Source organism: Stomoxys calcitrans, chromosome 5 (genome assembly GCF_963082655.1).
Source record: "Stomoxys calcitrans chromosome 5, idStoCalc2.1, whole genome shotgun sequence".
Lineage (NCBI taxonomy): Eukaryota > Metazoa > Arthropoda > Insecta > Diptera > Muscidae > Stomoxys > Stomoxys calcitrans.
The window spans coordinates 124,106,871-124,129,763 of NC_081556.1; the positions used below are offsets into that span (position 1 = coordinate 124,106,871).

At 36.4% G+C, this 22,893-nt stretch overlaps 3 protein-coding genes across 5 annotated transcripts in view; 2 read left to right on the forward strand and 1 right to left on the reverse strand.

The window, feature by feature from the left end:
- Nucleotides 1–11,341, forward strand: part of LOC106091764 (quinone oxidoreductase) — a 51,903-nt gene extending 40,562 nt beyond the window's left edge. For all 3 annotated transcript variants that reach the window (XM_013258429.2, XM_013258421.2, XM_013258410.2), the window contains exons 2-3: nt 7,792–8,622; nt 10,533–11,341. In XM_013258429.2, coding sequence (XP_013113883.2) covers nt 7,892–8,622; nt 10,533–10,950 — 1,149 coding nt within the window. In that variant the 5' untranslated portion in view covers nt 7,792–7,891 and the 3' untranslated portion in view covers nt 10,951–11,341. The remainder of the gene's footprint in view (nt 1–7,791; nt 8,623–10,532) is intronic.
- A 3,986-nt stretch (nt 11,342–15,327) lies between these two features.
- Nucleotides 15,328–16,530, forward strand: LOC106091360 (GATA zinc finger domain-containing protein 1). The gene is made up of 3 exons (XM_013257857.2): nt 15,328–15,940; nt 16,004–16,190; nt 16,294–16,530. Exons 1-3 carry the CDS (start codon nt 15,461–15,463, stop codon nt 16,479–16,481), a joined length of 855 nt encoding a protein of 284 aa, XP_013113311.2. The 5' UTR covers nt 15,328–15,460; the 3' UTR covers nt 16,482–16,530.
- Nucleotides 16,531–20,453: 3,923 nt separating this feature from the next.
- On the reverse strand, nt 20,454–21,588 carry LOC106091553 (receptor expression-enhancing protein 1-like). Its single transcript, XM_013258105.2, has one exon. It carries the CDS (start codon nt 21,501–21,503, stop codon nt 20,769–20,771), a length of 735 nt encoding a protein of 244 aa, XP_013113559.2. The 5' UTR covers nt 21,504–21,588; the 3' UTR covers nt 20,454–20,768.
- Nucleotides 21,589–22,893: the final 1,305 nt, after the last annotated feature.

A 22,893-nucleotide genomic window follows, 5' to 3' on the forward strand; every position in this document is an offset into this window, starting at 1 on the left:
GATTCTATCGAAAAAGTTAAATTTTTTACAAAACTAAACAAAAATAAACAATCCGACACTGAATGTATCCTTTCAGATACATTGCGCCTATAGAGGGGGCAATTTTCATCCGATTAAATTAACTTTTTGTACAATGATTTCTCTCATAACTTCCAACTGACTTTATTAACCTTGGTTTTATTTGGTTTGTGAATTGATATTGCTCAATATAAATCGATCTCCAGATTTTTACTTCTCATTTTCGTTTGAAATATAGGTGATGGAAAATTATAGTATCGACACTATCGGTTTTTATTATTAAAACTATCGAAAATATCGAATGTTGCAATTATCGATAGTTAGCCAGCTCTACTACTATGGCTGTGATAAAATGTGTACTTCGACTCATAAATTTCTGCTGATTCAGCTAAGCCATGTCCCTCTGTCCGCATATCCTTTCTGGTGCGGATTGGTTATCCGATCAATACTCAACTATTGGGTTTCCCAAAAAGTAATTGCGGATTTTTTAAAAGAAAGTAAATGCATTTTTAATAAAACTTAGAATGAACTTTAATCAAATATACTTTTTTTACACTTTTTGCTATTACAGAGTCACAAGATGTGAAAAAATTTGTCAACGCCGACTATATGAAAAATCCGCAATTACTTTTTGGGCAACCAATATTATATACCTAAGAAAGCACAACATTAGAACCTGCAAAATATCCATGGCGCTATCGATATTTAGTTTTTTGACTGAATAACGATTGATATTTTTCCGATGAATACTATCGCTAACGTTCAATTTTTTGCAAAATTAAGCAATCTGACACTGAATGCTTCTTTAAGATACATTGCCCCTATAGAGGCCGCAATTTTCATCCGATTAGTCTAACATTTTGAACAATGATATTTCTCAAGACTTCCAACTGACTTTATTAATCTTGGTTTTATTTATTATTACAACTATCGAGAATATCGAATGTTGCGATTATCGATAGTTTGCCAGCTCTACACTATATCCAACTTTGGACGACGTGGCGACATGGGTTATCGTTAATCGATCTCCATAATATTTTATATTGTTCTTATTGGGATCAAAAGGAAAAAATAGGGTATGCGTTTCAAAAAATTTCTTTTCTTGGGACATTATTTTGTACATACACTCTTATATATATATATATATATAATATAATTTCATAAAAAAAAAACCTTAAGCTTTTTCTTAAGGTTTAAATGGTCTCTTATTTTGTTTTGTTAGATTCGGTTCTAATCAATCACCGGGCAATGTTTAATAATAAATGATTTGGCAGTAAATAAATGCTATGATGATAAATAATTTACGATTATCAATTGAAAAAAGCCATGCATATTTATGATAGAAGTGAAAGGGAATATTTTATATAAACAATAATAGATAAATTTCATTGCAATCTAGATATTTCAAATGGAAAATTCTGTCAACAAAAACAGCATTACTCAATGAGGTTTTTTCATGCCCCTGTTGGTACTATGCTCGTTTTTCACCGTTGAAACACACATGTTTTTCGCGGTTATTTCATTGAAAGACTGCAAAAATCTCAATGATAACATAATAGTTTTGTTAAAATTGTTTCATAAGTTATGAGGGAATGCCCAAATGAAAGAAATCAGCAAGTTTATTGCTCCAAAATCTATTATCTAAAAAAAGTAATCACGAAAAAATATCGTGAAAATCGAAAACCCTTTTTTATCAGGATTCTCTGCAGGCACATAGTACACTCACCATTATTTGCTACTGTGGAGGCTTAATATGCAAGAAGGAAACTTCGTCAGTCCGATTAGCTTCCATTATGGTTATAGGGACGATCTCTTCCTGGCTGGCACCGCACTGCCGTTAATGTTACCTGTCTTTTGCGCTTTTTATACCCACCACCATAGGATTAGGGTATACTAATCTAGTCATTCCGTTTGTAACACCTCGAAATATTCGTCTAAGACCCCATAATGTATATATATTCTTCTTGATCGTCTCGTCGTTCTGAATCGATCTAGCCATGTCCGTCTGTCTGTCGAAATCATGATAGAGGTCGAACGCGTTAAGCTAGCCGCTTGAAATTTTGCACAGATACTTAATATCGATGTAGGTCGTTGGGGATTGCAAATAGGTTACATCAGTTGAGATTTAGATATAGCTCCCATATAAACCGGTCTCTCGATCATCCTTGTTCGGTTTCTAGAACCTTTAATTTTTGCTGGTTTGACAGAAGTTTGGTATGTAGAATAAAATTATGCTCCACAACCTAATTTATTTTGCATTTTTAGCACCATGGAGGTGCTGGGTTCCCAAGATTCGACCCGGCCAAACTTACCACGCTTTTACCCGTTTTGACGTTTCTAAAGCGATCACAATGAACCTAGAGTTGCCGAGTGAAGAAGATATCGGTTGAGGAATTTCACGTGTGTTCCTTATATATACGCCTTGGTCGGCTGATTGCTTTCCGCAATCTTATTTAGTAAATGTTGTGCTTACAATTAGTTGTCTAGATACTGTGGACTTCGTTAATACCGATTGTGACCCGATTCGTAAGGTATGACATTTTGATGTAGCCGAAAAATTTAAAAATCGACGGATTTTAAAGCACAAGTTACAGTGATCCACGGAGTTGAAGGCCTTTGTGTGGTCAAGGAGAACCAGAAAGCAGACCTCGTTGTCATCGATGTCGCTTTTTGCGATCAAGGTGGAGATATAAATGTGGTCAGTGCGCAAACCTGGTTGCATATCAGTTTACAACGATTCACCCTAGATATATCGGATATTTGTTCATGTATGAACTTTTCAAAAACTTTGGATAGGTAGCACAAAATTGGATTGGCACAGTCTTAGATTGTCCGAACTCCGATATTACCATCTGGAAGATCATGTAACACGGATGGGTCAAAGCTGGAGGACATGAGTGGAGCCACGTCTTGCCAATGATCTTCTTTCGTGGTTTACTGAACTTGAAACACCTTAAGGGCATGAAATAATAAACGATTACGGCTTATGTGTGGAAGCTATAAATATTAGGTGCCTTATCAGAACATGAATCGGAAAGAAGTTATTGATATGGGATTCAAGTCTCCCCTGTTTCTATTCGTGGAAAAATTTTAACCCATCTAGGGGTTGTACAACAGATTAGCTTAGTTCTCGTTATTAAAAATTCGCCCAAAATATTACCTAGTGTCGTTTGCGCGCTTTATTTGCTAACAGTTTGAATACTTGCACACTGGATAAACTTATGTACATATATGTAAAACAGCTGTGTAATGCAATATAAAGGGAGCAACTTTCCAATTGAAAAGTACGTAAACAGACCAATTGATACTTAAAGCGAACCATTTGTTTCAAGTGTGGAATACCATGTTTATTTGCAAATTTAATTTTTTTCAATGTTTTCAAGTTTAAAGCTGGGTGTGAACCTCTAGCGAAATTTCCGATTGCAGCCAAGGCATTTATGTCGCCACTGACAAATAGTTGTGTACAATACAAGATGGCGACAAACATCGATAAAGTACATATGCCCTATAAATAATCGTTTTATTTTCAATTAGCTCTATTTCATGTTGCATGGAGCTTTTAAAACATAAATTTTCAGTCGTAGTTGCAAGAAAAAAATTCTCCAATGACTACTATGTCACCCTGTTACGCAAAAAAAATCATTTATGGCCTAGTATGCACCTCTAGCGAACGGTACCGGTAACGAAAATTTCGTTTAGCATATGTCAATGCATTTCTTATGGTATCGAAAATTTCGCCAGAGGTGCATACTGCGCTCAAAATTCAAAATAACTAACCATACATTTGGTTGCCAACCACAGGAATATTGCATAAAGATGTTGCTAATTACCAAATGATTGCCTATAAAACCAAACAGAATAAATAAACTTAAATATTTATATAGTTAAGTATGCATTTACATTGGGGAGGGTCGATTTATAATGTGGCGGTAAAATCATATCTAGGTTTCCATAAAAATAATAAGCAGTCGGTATTGAAGAAGGTAATCAACATAAGTGTCAGACCAAAAAAGCAAAAACTGGCGTCCCGGTGGTCCGCTTCGCTAACCCCCGTTTTAAATACCCCGTTTTAGTGTAGGACTCCCGAAAACCTGTGTAGTCACTCAGTTTATAATACTTTGTTCAGACCAAAGCTTCTTGAGCAAACAACTCGTTTTCCCTTTATAATGCTCTGAAAACGACGCGTTTTTCCTTTACAATTTATAAGGGAAAAACGACTCGTTTACCACAAAAACGAGTCGTTCAAAGCATGTGAGCACAAATATAAATAAAAATAAAATTTTTTCCAAAAAAAAATTATAAAGCCCAAAAAATTTTACACATAAAGCAAGAAGAAATACATTTTAACAATAGTCCATCATAACATTTACGTTGGAGTGTGAAAAAATTAAATTTCCCTAAAATTTCAACTAGTGTGAACGGTAATTATGTCATGCGTGTATACCAAAGTAAAGAAAGTACCTTTTTGTACGTTTGAGTACTTAAATGTACGAGTAAAAAATATCTTCTAGTCTGCCAATATATGCTTAGAAGGTACCAATTGCGCCACAATTAGTAAGTTTTCTTCCACATGTCGTATTTTTGTCAAGACTACGATAATGTTTGTCAAATTACTTAGTTCTAGCTGTCCCCCCGCGGTGTATGCGTAGCTAATCTATTTCGTACTATTTTGCACTTTTTTGGTACCAAAATGTACGAACTTTTAAAAGATTATTTAGGCAGCCATCACATTTTGTTTAGTTGTAACTGCATGCCAAATTTCGGAACTCCAGCTGCATCTGTACGAAAAGTATCAAATGGTTACAATTTTGGTACCAAAATGTACGAATTGTGAATAGATCACCCATCATATTTTTTCTAGTTGTACCTATATGCCAAATTTCAGACCTCTAGCTACACCTGTAAAGAAAGTGCGGTGCTAAATGTACGTTTTCTCCTATTACCAGTACTATTTTTATATCCTTCATTCTCCTGCAAACTTAGAATGAACTTTAATCAAATATACTTTTTTTACATTTTTTTTCTAAAGCAAGCTAAAAGTAACAGCTGATAACTGAAAGAAGAAAGAATGCAATTACAGATTCACAAGCTGTGAAAAAATTTGTCAACGCCGACTTATGAAAAATCAATTACTTTTTGGGCAACCCAATATATATATTTTTGATCGTCATGTCATTTTAAATCGATTTAGTCATGTCCGTCCCTTTGTCTGTCGAAAGCACGGTAACTTTCAAAGGAGTAAAGCTAGGCGCTTGAAATTTTGCACAAATACTTTTTATTAGTGTAGGTCGTTTAGGATTGTAAATGGGCAAAATCGGTCCATGTTTTGATACAGCTGCCATATAAACCAATCTTGGGTCTTGACTTCTTGAGCCTCTAGAGGGCGTAATTCTCGTCCGATTTGACTGAAATTTTACAACTGGTGTTTTGGAATCACTTCCAACAACTATGCTACGTATGGTTCAAATCGGTTCATAACCTGATATAACTGCCATATAAACCGATCTGGGGTCTTGACTTCTTTAGTTTTTAGAGAGCGCTATTTTTATCGGATTTGACTGTAATTTTGCACGAGTTGTTTTGGTTATCACTTCCTACAACTGTGCAAAGTATGGTTCAAATCGGTTCATAACCTGCTATAAATGCCATATAAACCGATCTTGGATCTCGACTTCTTGAGCCGCTGGAGGGCGCAATTCTCTTCCGATTTGACTGAAATTTTTCATAAGGTGTTATGTTATGACTTCCAATAACTGTGATAAGTATGACGGAAATCGGTACATAACCTGATATAGTTGCCATATAAACCGATCTGAGATCTTGACTTCTTGAACCTCTGATTGGGCAAAAATTTTGTACAACTGCTTCTCCCATGACAGCTCCCATATAAACCGATCTCCCAATTTTGCTTCTTGAGCCTCTACAAGGCTCAATTCTTATCCGAATGAACTGCAATATTACACAATAAATTCCACAATGTTCAGCACTCAATCCATTTATGGCCCGAATCAGACTATAACTTGATATAGCTCAATTAGCATAAGGTTCTTATTCATTATTCTTTGTTTGCCTAAAAAGTGATACCGAGCAAAGAATTCGACAAAACCGACCCATGGTGGAGGGTATATAAGATTCGGCCCGGCCGAACTTACCACGCTCATACTTGTTTCATTTCACCCTTATGATGTCGATCCGTTCTGTACAAATTTCAACCATTTGGTACTTTTTTTAGTACCTAAATTTACAAATTTCCAAAAAAATCTTATAATCAACCAATTTGGGTTGCCATGGTGTACCTATGTTCCCAAATTCCTCCTCAGCTCCAGCTCAATTTACAAAAAAAGTACCAATTGCGGCGCTAAACGTACTATTTCTCCCACTTTCGGTAAGATTTTCAAAAAATTTTTCACCAAACATAATTCTAGCCCTTTCCGTTTGTACTAAGCAAATATGCACCATTTCGTACTTTTTAGTACCTAAACTTACGAATGTTACCATATCTAGCCGTAACCCGTGCCTATGACCTAAAATCAAATTTCGTGCAAGATTTCATGATCAGTCAGACTTGTCCCCTTCAAAGCAATCCCCCTCTAATATTTTCTCCATTTTCGCGTTGTCTTCAATCCTCGAAACACTTCTGAAACGCGCTTTTTGGTTACACCAAAAATTAATACAGATTCTTTGATCCATTTGTTCGAATAGTAATAAATCAAGAAGCACACCAAAACAGACTAACCTTTTTATCTGTCAAAAACAGACTGACAATCCAAAATGGCTGATATTACCAACATATATAAAAGATATATGTACCAACATAACACAAAAAATACGATAATCAAACTTAGGTAACTCACAAAATTTGAAAATAACGGTTATTTTTTGATCTGGTATACATATATCCAAGACATATTAATCTAAAGGTAAGAGCAGTTGCTCAACATCAAATTATTGAGTCAAAATCTGTGACTAGTGCAACTCTGTTTTGTGTTTATTAATAGTTCACGCCATTCTTTGTGTTGTTGGTTGTTGTGTGTGCTACGGTTCTTAACTATAATGCACACACACAACCAAAACTCGTTGACAGATAGTGCACTTGGTGAAAAACAGCATACAGCTGTTTGTTGTATGCTACCTGGACATTATATCATGCATATATCTCTAACGCGCTTAAAGCCTGGGTTCGAATTTGCACGAACTTTAATGGTTATCAATCTGTTACTAAGAGCAGGCTGCATTTATGAGTATACCATCATTGTAAGGCATATTTTAAAGAGAAGGCTTTTTATCACACAGTTAAGGCTTCAATCGCAAACCGATCTTTCAAGAATCAAATTTCATTACATGTCTTGGACTTTTTCAGTATTTTTTTACGTTTGTTTTCAATCCACTCTTATGTATAGGTCTTTATTATAACAGCCATTTGCAAATTCAATTACAAGCGATTTAAACATTGTGCTGCAAATGACTATGACAAAAGTAATTTTTCAATAATTGCTGTTTTATATGCACGTGGTAAACTGTTTAAGTACAGACGACTATTACAATCTACTTTATCTCTAGCATTGGCTTTAATTACAGAATTTTTATTAAATAACTGGAATAATTAAATTCAAAAAATGACAAAACAAAATAATATATTTTTCGAAATACATATACATATACAGTTACGTCATTTCAGACAAAAGGTGTAAATAAAGAGAGTGTTTTTTTAAGTATTAAAAGTGGTGTATCGCACCATTGCCTAATCGAATTTCTCTTTTTTTTTCATTACAGAGCAACTGCTCCTTTGGCCACTGTTGCAGCAGCCCCAGACGCTGTAAACGAAAAAAACTCCCTTCCCCCATCGCCCAGCGAAAGTAAAAAGTCATTCAACATGAACAAACTCTGCCGTCAAGTGTCAATTGAGTCGCCTGGAGCTCAGGTTAAAAATTGCGTCTTCAATTTCTTTGTACCCATCGAAGATACCCCAGAACATGGGGCCCGCATCAAAATTGTTTGCGCTGGTGCCTGTTATCGTCGCCGTGATCGTTCCGCCTCTATTACGAGCATGTCATCGGTATCCTCGGATTTGAGTGATTATTGTCCCTCAATTACATCACAATCTTCACCCGCCCATGCGGGCGTACGTGAAGGTTCATTCTTTCCCGGTTTCGAAGTGGCAGGAGTAATTGAATCGCTGGGCAGTAAAGTGACAGAGGAAAATAATTCTGGTCTACGCATTGGACAACGCGTCATTGTCTATCCCTTCGATGAGGCTCCTGCAGGTTATGCTGAGTTGCTTGTTGTGCCAGATTTGAAATATGTTGTACCCATACCAGATTCTTTGCCCATCACTGTGGCCGCTATGTTACCCACTGGCGCCCTATTGGCCATGAATGCAGTCTTCAAGGCCCAAGAAGTTGTTACGGAAATGTTGAAAAAACGCCCAACTGAGGAAGCCAATAAGAAATGCAAGATTTTAATTGTAGGCACTGGAGGTTTGGCTTTGTGGGCCGTTCGCATTGCTTCGTATCATTTTGCCTCGACTGGGGCCAATAATTATATAGATGTAACTGTGGCAAGTCTACGAGATGAGGGTTTCCGTTTGGCCACAGAGATCAAAAAGTAAGTTGACACGATATTTTTTTGCCAGTTCTATAACTTCACCCTAGAAGAACACCAGTATTCACTTAACTTAATGTAGATTTGAACTGTCAAATAAACCTGTTTTAAGGGTTTATTTATCTAGTCGGCTTTTCACGAAAACAACCGTCAAACTTCATATAAAAAAATTGAAAATGAACAACTAAAAGCGTGGTATGTTCGGCCGGACCGAATATTTTATACCCTCCACCATGGATCGCATTTGTCGAGTTTTCTTCCCGGTATTCTTTTTAGGCAAACAAAAGATCAAAGAAAAGAATTGCTATGCTATTGAAGCTACATCAAGTTATGATCCGATTCGGACCATAATTGAATTAAATGTTGGAGAAGAATTGCGCCCTCTAGTGGCTTAAGAAGTCAAGTCGACATATTGGCTTATATGGCAGCTATATCAGGTTATGGACCGATTTAAACCATACTTAGCCTAGTTGTTAGAAGTCATAACAAAACACGTCGGGAAAATTTCATCCAAATCGGATAAGAATTGCGCCCTCTAGTGGCTCAAGAAGTTAAGATCAAAGATCGATTTATATGACAGCTATATCAAAACATGTGTGACTGTATGCTCGCTGACAGGGCTATCAACGCAAACTGCGGAGATAATGTAGTCAGAAGGTTAAGGGGAACTCGCCAAGGGTGGGGTGTTCTCGGAATTCGCTAGGTCTTTATAGATAGCTCCAAGATGGAGACAGGGACTGGATTGGGGCCATACTCCGACACACAAATTATCGATGCATCGATTTTAATTGTTGCACAACTGCACATACCGGTATCGATTTATCTTGACACATCTAAGGAATGTTTTCGCATTTTCTTCGTCACCATTTTTTATAATGCGTTTTGACACTTGTTCGAGCAAAAAATCGAAGTCAGTATTAAGGTTAAAGCTTCATTAAGTTTTGTGAATAAGGCCCAGGATGCACCTCATGAGAAATTTTCGGTAGCAAACACATGCTGACAAAAAAACTATGTATTCGTTTGGCCAATCTGCCACACGTTTCGTTGATAAAATACTCATTTATCAAAATTAAGCGTTATTTGGTAGAAATAAATCGATTGCGTGGTGGAAAAAATTATAAAATCAATAGATTTCTTGTAATGAAACCAAAAATAAATGTCCAATGCTTTCAAGCTCACCATGTAACACAAAGCAAACCGAAAAATTTGCTTCGAATATATCGACGCATTTTTTATGGCAACGAAAACTTCCTTTGTGTTGTGACAGCTCCTAAGAACTAACTTCATTCGCAGCGAAAATGCCTATTAAATTATTGCGAAATCCGACCGACTCTTTTCATTGCCAGAACACAATATCAAAAGTCAAACAACAACACACAAAAAAGACAACATCATTGAAACAGAGTTGATTCGCTCCCATTGCGTGAGCTATTAATTACATTGGCATTTAATTGAAGCGAAATTTGTGCTGGCCCAGCAACATGTCGCTACTATTTTACTTATAGAATTCAGTACCATTTCTACGGAATGTGTTCGTATTTTCTTCGTCACCATTTTTTTTAAAGTACGTTTTGACAGTTTTTCGGCCGAAAAGTCAAAGTCAGTACTAGGCTTTGATCGTAGCCTTGAAAAATGCGACTCTGCAAACAAATGCCACAAAAGCAACGCCCAAAAGTTAAAGAATTTTCAACTTTGACGACTGAAATCGGGCGTCATTCTGTTTTGCCGTGCGTAAAGTAGTGTTTTAAGTCGTCAACGTTAAAAATTGTTTTACTTTTGCGCGTTGCTTTTGTGAGCTTTGTTAGCAGAGTTGCATTTTCCAACGCGATACTCGAAAACAACGCTCATTTTCTTTTTTGCCTTTATGGCCAGAAATATTTTATTTTTTTTTAACCTATCTTTTTTTCTTGCAGTGTCAGTGTTGTTCAGTGGAACGAATGTCTCTATGAGCCCCAACTTATTGAACGCACCAAAAATGTCTGCGGTGGTCCTGTGGATGTTGTCATTGATTTTGGCACCACCTCACGCAGTCTTCATCGTTCCATGCACTGTCTCAACAAGGGTGGGGTTGTTTTAATCAGCGATGAAGTGGCCGAGAAACTATTACCAAAGTTCTCACGTCTCTCCGTGGAATATCAACAACAGATTATACCAATCTCGACAGGCACAGTAGAGCAATTGCGAGAACTTGTCGATTTGGTAGCAGATAAGAAAATCGAACCACCTCCACATTCGGTTTTCCCTTGCGAACAAGCAGCTGAAGTTATACAGAAGCTATGCAACTCAGAAATTCCAGGACGTGCTATTCTGCGTTTTCACGATGTGGAATAGATTGGACATATGTAGGAACATTTTTGTTATAATGAAAAAAAAAATGGAAAACATTTTAAAGTATTGTCAGGTTTAAGAACAAATTTTTAAAATTACAAGGACATACAAAACAACCATGAAGAGAAACAACAAACTCCTTGGAAATCATACACCCACATGCATAAATTTATACAGAACATATTTTTGAATACAAAAAATCCCCTTCTCATTAGATATAAAAAAAACTATTTAAGGGCAGGGTACACTTAAGAATGTAGTGACGAGGATTCATTTTGGTTTCAGGGAATTCAAATGCAAGACCATAGTTACGTAACTTGCCAAAAACCAAAAGTTGAAAGGTCGAATGAAAAATTGAAGTTGTTAAAAAAAGCTCGATTAAAAATGCAACAAATTAAAAAAATATATAAATAAATTATGAAACAAAGAACAAGTTGACAGACATTCTCAATGGCCAGTATAGTAAATACAGTAAACACAGACAGTTGACAGTTGTCTAACCATTGTACCATTAAGAAGGTAGAGTCACCAGCCCAGCCTATGAAATTTTCCGATTTCAGAGTTGCATCCAAATTCCTCTGAAAAAGGTTTATTTAGATTTTCAGTTTTTACACATTTTGTTTTTTTCTCCAAATTTTTAATGTTTTAATTTATAATTGATGCGTTTCTAATTACAAATCTTGTAATCATTTCGCTGCTACACATAGCAATGCAAATAAAAACCAGAATGTCAATTTGACAGATGCACCTATAAGGTACGGCCATGCAAACAGCTGAGTAAATTTTTTTTATTTTGATTTTGCAATAAATCTTAATTTCAAATGCTTGTTAACATGGAGGTGATTTTTTTTCTACAGTTAGTGCTATAATGATGAAAATACAACTTTAAAACACATTTGAAAAAGATAAATTGTAAAACAACTTTAATTTTTGAAACCACTTTGACATTTGCATTTATGGCATTTGCCAATCAAGATAGTTTCGTTGGGGGTAGATTTTTGTTGTTGTGCTAATGACGCTACCTTTTCATTAGACCATACCCTATCGTAACGGAATTGTATCGTAAATTATTTTGTTGCCGTACAAGTGACTCTACATTCCTAACTATACAATGGTCTAAACTACATAATCTCGATTTCTTTCGTATTAAAATTTTACACTACCTTCTTATGTGTACCTTGACTCAAATCAAAAAATCATGCAAAAATCCTCACTTAAACATTAAACTTAAATGTCTATTTAACTGTTGATATTTGATGTGGATGGAAAACAGATGCGACGGCTAATTAACGTCAATTACCAGCGCATACAGCCACAAAAAAATTATTTAATAGGTTACCTATTTCTGTTGATATTTAAGACTTATGAATTTGATATAGTAACAATAATAGTAGTGTTTTCGTTATAAGTCACACTCTTGTCTTAGTCACCGATGGCAATGACGAGTAGTAAGATTTTTTTTCTGGTTCTTGTCTATATCATATGTCAAAATCAGGTGATTTTGTTTTAAGAATACAGCTGATATAAATATGACAAGACTAAAAAACCGGATTAAAATTTTTTTTCTCAAAGAATAAAAATAGTCGGCATAGCGAAAACACAACTAATTATACATAGTATTTTTCCTTGAATGCATATATAAGTTTATTGTTATTTTAAAACCCCTTATTTTTGTGTGTCCTATTAAGATAATGCAAAAACAAAAAAAGTATTCCTTTACCTTCTACTGAAGACATTATTGGCTTTTTGGTTAACTTTTGTTTTCATACGCAAACCCATACCAGTGTATTTATTTGTAAACTACTCATTTAGTTATTATTAGTTTTAAAAATATTTAATTTTTTTTTTTTTAATTTTATATGAAAATGTATATGCATGTACTCTCGTGTACATTAGTAACATATTTAAACATTCAATGTTTTTTGTAACAATGGCAAATATTTACCAAAAAAAAATATGATAAAAAAAAACAAACAAAAAAATGGATCATGGCATCTGTTCAAATGCTTACTAAAAAATTATGTTATATTTCACTTTGCTTAAAACGATCCACACCTAAGGAGATCACTACAAAAACGAAAATATAACAAAAAACATTGAACAAAAACAAAAAGAAAACATTTACAAAACTTATAAGAAACCATACATAATTAACAATAACATAAGTTATAAACAATAAAAACAAATATTAAAAAAATCGAATTGATTGATGTTTAACTAAGAACAAATTGAATGCAACAAATTTTCAATCAACGATCTTCGAAGAAGATTATGTTGACGCCAATTCAGAAGGTTGAGTTGCATGGGGTCTACAGGGTATCTGACATGAAGTGAATCCTTGGTAATTACGATCTTGCCAATTTCTTTTTGTTTTTTTTTTTACCCAGCAGCAATGTGCAGCATCGAACAGATGTTTTTTGAAACCCAGCTGTTTTGTTCAAAAAAATAGCAAAAGACAATTAAGGCTGTTCTTACTCTTCTTCACATTTATACTGGAAAAGTATGCGAACATACCTAAAGTGTGGGCAGTACCCAATATTCAATATAGTTATATTGAAGAGGATAACACTATGAGGAACTTCTTGGATATAGAGAGCGCAATAATAATGTTGGCACACCAGAATTATTACAGCGAACTTTCAAAAGTTTATATGAAACAAAATCAAAATGGATATCAACAAAGAAGAATCATAATGGATATCAACAAAGAAGTGAAGTGAAAGAAGAAGTGAAGGTGTAAGGCGATGATAACATTTTTGGGGACGAACCCTATGTACGAGTAGAAAGACAAAACTCTGTTACTGTTGACTCATAAATAGAAAGTGTCGCTGTCTAAATTCCCACCTCTGGATGGGGTAACACCATGACATAATTACCAGGTAGTGTACCGTCAACAGCTGAGTATTTTTTTTTTCGCGAAGTGCACTATCTGTCAACGCGTTTATGTTATGTGTGTGTATTTAATAGTTCCACACATAAACAACGAAAAATTGCGCGAACTAGTAACATACTCAAAATAAGATTTGCACTAATCGCGGATTTTGACAGATAGTGCACTCAATATTTTGTTGGTGGCCAACTGCCACTACCTGTAAATGAATATATCTTGGAATAATTTGACATCCTCAATGGCAAGTACTGTCATTGTATGTCGACGAATCGCTTGGCTTAACCTTATTCAGTGAATCCTGGCTGATACCAAGGCGAATTTAAAAAGGTGGTCTCAAGCAAACAGCTGACGGTGTTAAGATTTCAGATTTTTTTTTGCATTCTCTTTGTTGCTATCTTCTTTCGCGCATATTCTCTGGTCATGTAAGCACACGTATACACACACGCACACGAATTTCGTTGTATCTATTGGCAAAATGGCGAATTGCACCATATGATTTGTGGTTGCTGTACAAATGAGACCATCTTGAATTGTTTCACCATGAGCTGATACGATCTTTGCATATGGAGTTTGATAGTTGTTCATGTGAAAAGCCGAATAGAGTACCAACCCTTAAGGACTAAATACACTCAGTAAACACAATGTTATATACCTGGCAAGGTGGTATTAAAACGTTGGTCTCACGCTAACTGCTGGTTAGTTTGACGGTATAAGATGTCAATTGTATTTTTACATTCACAGCAAACCACTCCATTTTTTGTACGTTCTCTTTGTTTATATTTCTCTTTCTCTCAGCTCAATTGCACACGAGCGCAAGTTTCTTTGGTTGTGTTAAGAACAGTGTTCACTTAAGAAGGTTAAGTGACTTGCCCAGCTTATGAAATAAGCAATTTCAGAGTAGTATCCAAATACACTCTTATGTCAAAAAATTTGGGTTTTCAAAATTTGGTTATTTTTCACATTTTTAATGTTTTAATTTACAGTTTATACGTTAATAATCACAATCTCTTTAATTTTTTGGCTGGTGTACGTGGCAACGCAAATAAAAACAAGAATGTCATTTTTAAAGTGTACAAAAGTTTGACACATGAGTGGGAATTTCTGCCCCAGTGGTTGTATCCAAGACAAATTTAACAGGTATGAGCAGTTAGCCAACAACAAAAAATTGAGTGCACTTTCTGTCAACTATCTGATTAGTGCAACTCTGATTTTGAGTATGTTACTCGTTAGCGCCATTTTACTTTGCTTGTGTGTGTTGTAGTACTTAATAATAAAGCACACACACAATCGAACGTTATGAAATCTCGTTGACAGATAGTGAACTCCACGAGAAAAAATCGTACTCAGCTGTTTGCTTTAATTGTTTCGCTTTGCATGCCTGGTGAATCCGCTGAATACCCAGCTGATCAATTAAAACGCATCTAATATTTCACTAAAATTCATTGGTTTACTACTACGATATTTCCATACCCTGACATTGTATTTTTGTTCAGTGAATAGCGGAAATTAATAAGAAGAAGATTAAAAAAATCAAAACAAATTCACTTTGCTTGTGTGGTTCCAAATTATATTTTAATAATTTGAAACATTTAACCCAATTAATAGTAACCATTTACATTTGTAATGCCACCAAAAGCCAATCCGGTATGCGTAGATTGCAAGAAGACAGAGTCCCTGCTTTGGCGAACCGTTGAAAATGGGCAAATATGTTTGTCCTGTTTTGAGTTGCGTGAAAATGCTGCAAAGGACAAGGAGGAAGAAAATAAAGCAGCAGCATTGGAAAACACTGGAACCGAGGACAAAACAAAAAAGCCAACCAAGGATGTAAAAGATGAAAAGCGGGAACCGAATGTTAACAACAGTGAGGACAAATGTTCACGGCTTAGGAAAAGTACCAGAGCAACACGCTTCAAAGCTAAGGCATCTACAAGTAATCAAAGCAACTCCTCCAATGGAGGCAATGGTGAGAAAAATAATAGCGGAGGTGGTAGTTCAAAATCACAAACTAAGGGCCGCAATCGAAGAAGCTTGTTCAAACGAGTACCTTTTAAGACACCACAAGCTCAGGCTACCACACACTGTGTGGAAAGTGTGTTTCATAAGGTAAAAGTAGACAGGAGGTTTGGGATTTTATATTAGTATTAATTTTCTTTATTTTTCATATAGGGCTCCTATTTACAAGTCGGCGATATAGTGTCTCTGGTAGATGGTGAGAATAATGTGTATTATGCCCAAATAAGAGGCTTGTTAATTGATAATTATGCGGAAAAATCTGCTTTCTTAACATGGCTAATACCCACCCAAGAAAGTCCAGATCCAAAGGATGGCTTTGATCCAGCCACATATTTAATAGGTAATAATTTTTTCGAGGACATATATATCGTATATATATCGTTTTATATATTCTATTTTATGCTTATTTTTGTATAAACCTTTCAATATTTTTTTTTTAACAGGACCCGATGAAGAATTGTCTCGCAAACTGTCTTGCTTGGAATTTGTCATGCATGCTCCCAGCAATTATTACCTCGATAGAACAACACCTTTTCCTCTACCCGATACCATGGAATATGACACAAAACCTGGCGGTTATATATGGACATCTCTGTCTGATTATCAAAGAAGTAAACCAATAGAAGCATAAGAATTTATATACAAAACTAAATATAAAATCTTATTCTGATAAAGATAAACATCTTTATATTATTGTGGTCTGGGATAGGGAAAGTATAATTCGTATAAATTAAAAACAACAACGATGTTTTGGTTACACTTAATATTGGTGGCATTTAAAAGTGATCAAGTCAAAATAAGCAGGATATAGAGTACCAAAAGTCAATGTCGTTAAACAGCAACAAATGCTGCTAATCATTTTTTGGTTGATTTTCTATAATAAATCGTCAACATTATATGTAGATTTATAAATAGTAGAAAATATTAAGAAAACAAGAATTCACCGCACTTTAGTTATATTTACACTGTGGGTGTAAATAAAATCAGAAAAATAAAAAAAACGTACTAAGTTTGCCCGGGCCTTGGGTACCCATAAAATCAAATCGGATTTGATTGCGTCTTCTGTGGTCTCGAGACTTGATATCGGGGTATCGTTATTTAATGGCCTAATCAGAGGCCACCGTAGCATGTCCGCCTATGAAGCTGAACGTCTGGGTTCGAATCCTGGAGAGACCATCAGAAAATTTTTCAGCGGTGGTTTTCCCCTCCTAATGCTGGCAACATTTGTGAGGTATTATACCATGTAAAACTTCTCTCCAAAGAGGTGGCGCACTGCGGCACCCCGATCGGACTCGGCTATAAAAAGGAGGCCCCTTATCATTGAGCCTAAAAACTTGAAGTTTGCCCCTGTTCCTTAGTGGAGTGTTCATGGGCAAAATTTGTATTTTGTAATCAGGATATAGACCAATTCGGATCATATTTGGCACGAATACTGAAAGTTATAGTAAAGAAGTTTTTGAGCCTAATCGTATTAAAGCTGAAGCTTCAGGGGCTCAAGAAAACAAATCCGGACATCGGTTTATATGTGGTCTATAACATTCATAGACCAATTCGGATCATAGCCGATTTGGATGATGGAAGTCCGAACAGAAGTCCTTGGGCCAAATATCAGTCAAATCGGATGAGGTCTCTAAGGGTCCAAGAAGTCAAAACTTGAAATCGGCTTATATAGGGGCTATATCAGTTTATAGACCGATTCGGATCATACTCTGTACGAATGTTGAAAGTTAAAACAGAAGTCCTCGTGCCAAATTTCAGCCAAATAGACTGCTGGGGTCTCAAGAAATCATGGAACAGCTATGAGCACCACACAGGCTGAAACTTTTACCTCCGATCTGTCTTGTGTTTATTGTTATCACGAGAAGCTTAGCTGCGAGCTACCGGGATGGTCAACAAATTGCGGATAGCGGAATGCTTCATAGGGAGTAGCTGCAATTGCAGTCGCGGATAATCAGCGGTGTCGAGCGGAGAGTCTCAGTGAGAGGCCGGGCGGCACCATCTCTGGTCAAAGCTGGAGATCGGCTTATATAGGGGCTATATCAGTTTATAGGTCGATTCGGATCATACTGTGCACGGATGTTGGAAGTTAAAACAGAAGTCCTTGGGCCAAATAGTCTCAGTGAGAGGCCGGGCGGCACCGTCACTTGCATAAATTCTGAGTGCCTATGATGCTCGACATGACAAGGCGAGTTGTTGGCGCCTTTAAATATCCAATGGCCATCATGTTCCCGCGGCTAGCGAACTTAAGGATCGGAACGAGCTTGCTTACTTATAGGTGCCAGACGAAGATCGCCACCTCCTCATGTGGACATGTGACTACAACAACAAGAAATCAAAACTGGGGATCGGTTTATATGGGGGCTATATCAAAATCTGAGCCTATATGGCCGATTTGCAATCCCCAAAGACTAACAAAGAGTAATCCCATGGCAGCCGGTTGTACGTACCGGATTAACCCGATATAATTCTTCATCGGCAAGAGCTGCCGCCTCAATGTATTGTACAACATACTCCTACAACAAGAACAACAAAAATACAAATTTTGCCCATGAACATGCCACCAAGGAACAGAAACAACAACCTACATAAATAAGTAGTCGCTAAGCTAAATTTCAAGCGGATATCATCTTTATTCGTTCGACTGCTTTTATTATTTTCTCAGACGGACGGACGGGTATGGCTAGAACGACGTAGAATGTCAAGAAGATCAAGACCCAGATCAATATTTCGAGGTGTTACAAACGGAATGAATAGATAAGTATTCCTCCATCTTTTGGTGGTGAGTATAATAACAAAAATAATACCAAAATTCATTGCTCAAGGTCATAAACTGAAGGACACAATGGAAGAAACTTGTTCAAAATAGCACCTTTTAAGGCACAACAAGCAAGTTGTTGTTGTTGAAGCCACATTTTCATGTGGAGGTGGCGATCCTCGTCAAGCTCTTGTAGGTGCGCAAGCTCGTTCCGGTCCAAAGGACCGATCGGCCCAGGAACAAGTTGGCTATTGATTATTAAAAGTCGCCAATAACTCACCTTGTCATATCGAGCATCATAGGCACTCAGCAATACCCCTGACTGCCGTTGCAGCTACTCCGTGTGGTGCATTATACTATCCGCAACCTGTTTGAGGCCATCGTAGCACAGAGGCTAGCATGTCCTGCTATGACGCTGAACGCCTGGGTTCAAACTCAGGCGAGACAATCAGAAAAAATTTTCAGCGTTTTTTCCCTTCCTAACGCTGGCAACATTTGTGAGGAACTATGCCATGTAAAAACTTCTCTCCAAAGAGGTGCGCAATGCGGCACGACGTTTAGACTCCGCTATAAAGAGGCCCCTTATCATTGAGCTTAAAGTTGAGTCGGAATGCACTCATTGATATGTGAGAAGTTTGTCCCTATTCTTTAATGGAATGTTGATGGGCAAAAATTGCAAATTTGCAACCTGTGGAAGAGCCCGGTAGCTCGCAGCTAAGCTTCTCGTGACAGCAATGAACACCACACAGATCGGACCTCAATATTCCGGCCATCCCGCGCCAGGACAAGAACAGGTCACAACAAATTGTGTAGAATATGCGTTCGAAAAGGAAGTACCACAGTTAGGGTTCTAGTTAAAAGATTTACAAACTGTATGCCGCAGTAGGACAGCCCTTGTATCGATTGTAGATATTTACAACTACCGCCAATACTTATCTTACAGCTTAGATATATTAAAATTCTTAAATATTCTTGACTTACCTTACTTAGGTGGTCAATGACAGACTCGTTGATTACAATGCTGAAGGAAGGGAATTCCAAGCGAATTTCAACGCTTCCGTCCTGTGCGCCTTCGACTTTTTTTAACACCGACTTTAAGAGATATTTTCTCAAATTGAATTTTCAATAGAAGGTTTGTTCTCCTTGATTTTTATGAACCATCCAAGAGTCTCGATGCTTCCATTCTTCGGCGGATTCTTTTTTTTCGACCCATAACTGTGATTTATATTGTCATGAAAACTCGGAGAGGTACTTCTCTTTTTAACGATTTTCTGCACGCGGTTGCTAAAAGCTGCCTTGATGTTAACAAATTGATGGATCATGCCTGCCTGCTTCTATTTGTTTTTTTCCAGGACCTTGCTTAATATGAGGAATATATTCGATATGTCTAAAGCCTTACAGGCCCATTTTATCTTTGCTTTCGGTCTCAATCTCTCATACAAATTTGTATGCAAGGAAAAATATAATATCCTCCGTAGTTGGCACTTATTGTTTTGTTCCCTTCCATCAAGAACTATTATTTTTTCTAGCTTGATCTGGAAAATAACAAACCAATATAAAAGTGGGTTACAAATAGTGTTTATTCTTGTGGCTAACCTTGATTGAGGACTCATACGCCCATTGAGTTGGAAATAATGTGCAAATATGTAGGTCGGCCTATCATATTCTGCATAGATAAACTTTGTAGCCGCTATTAGTAAGGAGATAAGCTCTGAAAATTGTTGTTCTACAACACAGTTGTACTTTCTTTGGTAGGATTTTTAATACCTAAAAAAATTAAAAAGAAATTGATATATTTAGGACTGTGTTTATGATTTATTATGAAACATTTTTCTAGGAACTTGAATATACAAATGTTCGGAATTAAAATAATGGGCTCTTATCTACGCAGTAAGAGAGACAATGATTATGACTAAACAAGGCAAGTTATTAAGGGAAACAAAAATAAATATTTAAAATTTATAAAAACATAACTACATGATAGACATGACAAAACAGAGGTAATTAATTATAAAAGGAATATAAAATATAAGGACGTTTAGCTTTCCATTCATACCAAATTTATTTAAATGGAAAACGGATTTGTATAGATACCTTTATGGTTTCGTCCGAACATATCTTTATGTAAATAAATAAATAAATAGTCTAAAAGTAAATGGAACTCTAGTTTTCGTTTAAATTTATATCTAAATTATATTCCGCTTTTGTATCGCGAGCTTTACGGCCGCGTCCACGTGTTTGCTTTGTTTTTTGATCGTTCTGTTCAGTATTAGCTTCTCCGGCCACATCTTTTGTTGTCTTTCTTCCAGGTGTAGTCTTGCGCTTTCTCAATTTTCCATTAGATGAAGTAGAGGGTTGCGGATCATCTAGTTCTTCGATAAGCATTGTTGAACTAGCTACTGGTCTCATTCGGGATGTACGATCATCATTATTAACGCCATGACTATTAGCCATTAAACCTAGCAGCCCATTTGGCATATTCTTATACAATATGTCCATTATTCCTCTACCAAGAAATAGAACAGCTTCACTAGCATATTGGAATATCATATCTTGACCTCTGTTTTGCATCTGCTCCAATGCACGATCAATACGAGATTCGTGCTTTTTCAAAAAAGGATGCAAACATTTTCTATACAACACTGGGCTTCCATTTCCCATAGATGGCAAGAGCCAAAGTATAAGTAGAATCTTCAGTTCGTAATAGAATGGCAGCCAAGTGAGAAAGACATCAGTAAATGTTTCCGCAGCAGTGAAGATTGCAAACACAATCCAGTACGTCATCCATTTCATATACTCATCCACAGTTTTGGTACGCACTGCTTTAAAGGAATAATAAGCAGGATACAAAGTACCAAAAATTAATATGGTTAAACGGGAACAGATGCTGCTGATCATTTTTAATGCTTGAATTTTTGTAATGAATTGCTTAAATTGAAACTGATTGGTTGGAGGGAATTATGAAAATACAGCTGGATTTTTGGAATAGAAATAATCAAACCTGTGAAAAGCTTGTAGTGTTGTATTTTGTCATAGATCTTAGAGTGCCTTTCAACTTTGTGGCACATATAACCATTTTCGAAAATTATTGAAATGCAATAAACTCAACTAGACCATTGCGAAGCAATGAAAGGTGGTCTCATTTGTACAACAACCACAATTCAAATGGTGCAATTCACCATCTTGTCATCAAACTGATCAACGTTTTGCCAACACAAACAAAGAAATATGAGTGCTTGTGTGTATACATGAGCAGAGAATATGCGAGAAAGTAGATAACTACAAAGAGAATACAAAGAAAAATCTGACACCTTAATACCGTCAAACCTTGCCGGCTGTTAACAGCTGTTCGCGTGAGACCACCTTTTTAAATCCGCCTTGGAACACCACGCAGAATGATCATTTCGCTTTGTTTATGAGCGTCTGCACATAAATCCCACAAAAGCAATGCGGAAAAGTTAAAAAATGTTCAACTCTGGTGCGAGCGTCATTCTGTGCTGTCATACATGAAGTAGTATTTTTAGTCGTCAAAGTTAAAAATTGTCTCACTTTCGCGAGTTTATTTTTTGGCTTTGGTTTGCAGAGCTGCTGCTGCTTTTTTCAATGCAATCAATCTGTTTATTCCTTCAGGATGCACTTATAAGATGAGGTCATGCGAACAGCTGAATACATTTTTTTATTTTTATTTTGATTTTGCAGTAATCATGCGTAATTTTGCAATTACATGCGATAAAGAAGATAATAAAAAAGTGAATGCAAAAAAAATCTGACAAACTAATACCTGGCCGGCTGTTAGCAGCTGTTTGCGTGAGAGCACCTTTTTAAATCCGAATTGGGTCATACCATTGCGGAATAACCGAGTCGAACATAGCAGGGAGACCTGTAGTGGAATTCTAACAGCTGTTTTGTTAAACGAATAGAAAATCGTCTACTAAACGACGGAACAATTTTTTGTACTCTAGCTCTGATCCATCTGTATAGCATTAAATTCAAGATTGCGATACCCGAGTTCTGTCAATCCAAAAATGTGCCTCTGGCAGCAGTGCCTCGCACTCGACTTCAAGTGCCGTCGCAGGTATCCGATCAGAAACCTCTTCCATTCTTTCCAGGTTTCCTATCCTCGCCTAGATGGTATGACCTTCTCCTATCCTCTATCCATTCTCCCATCGCCCAAAGTTTCATAGCCGTGAGTGCCTTACACTTAATTTGTATATATTTCCTTTATAAAACTTTCAGATACACCTATTTTAAGGGTTCAATAAGTTTTGTGAAATCGTATTCAATAAAA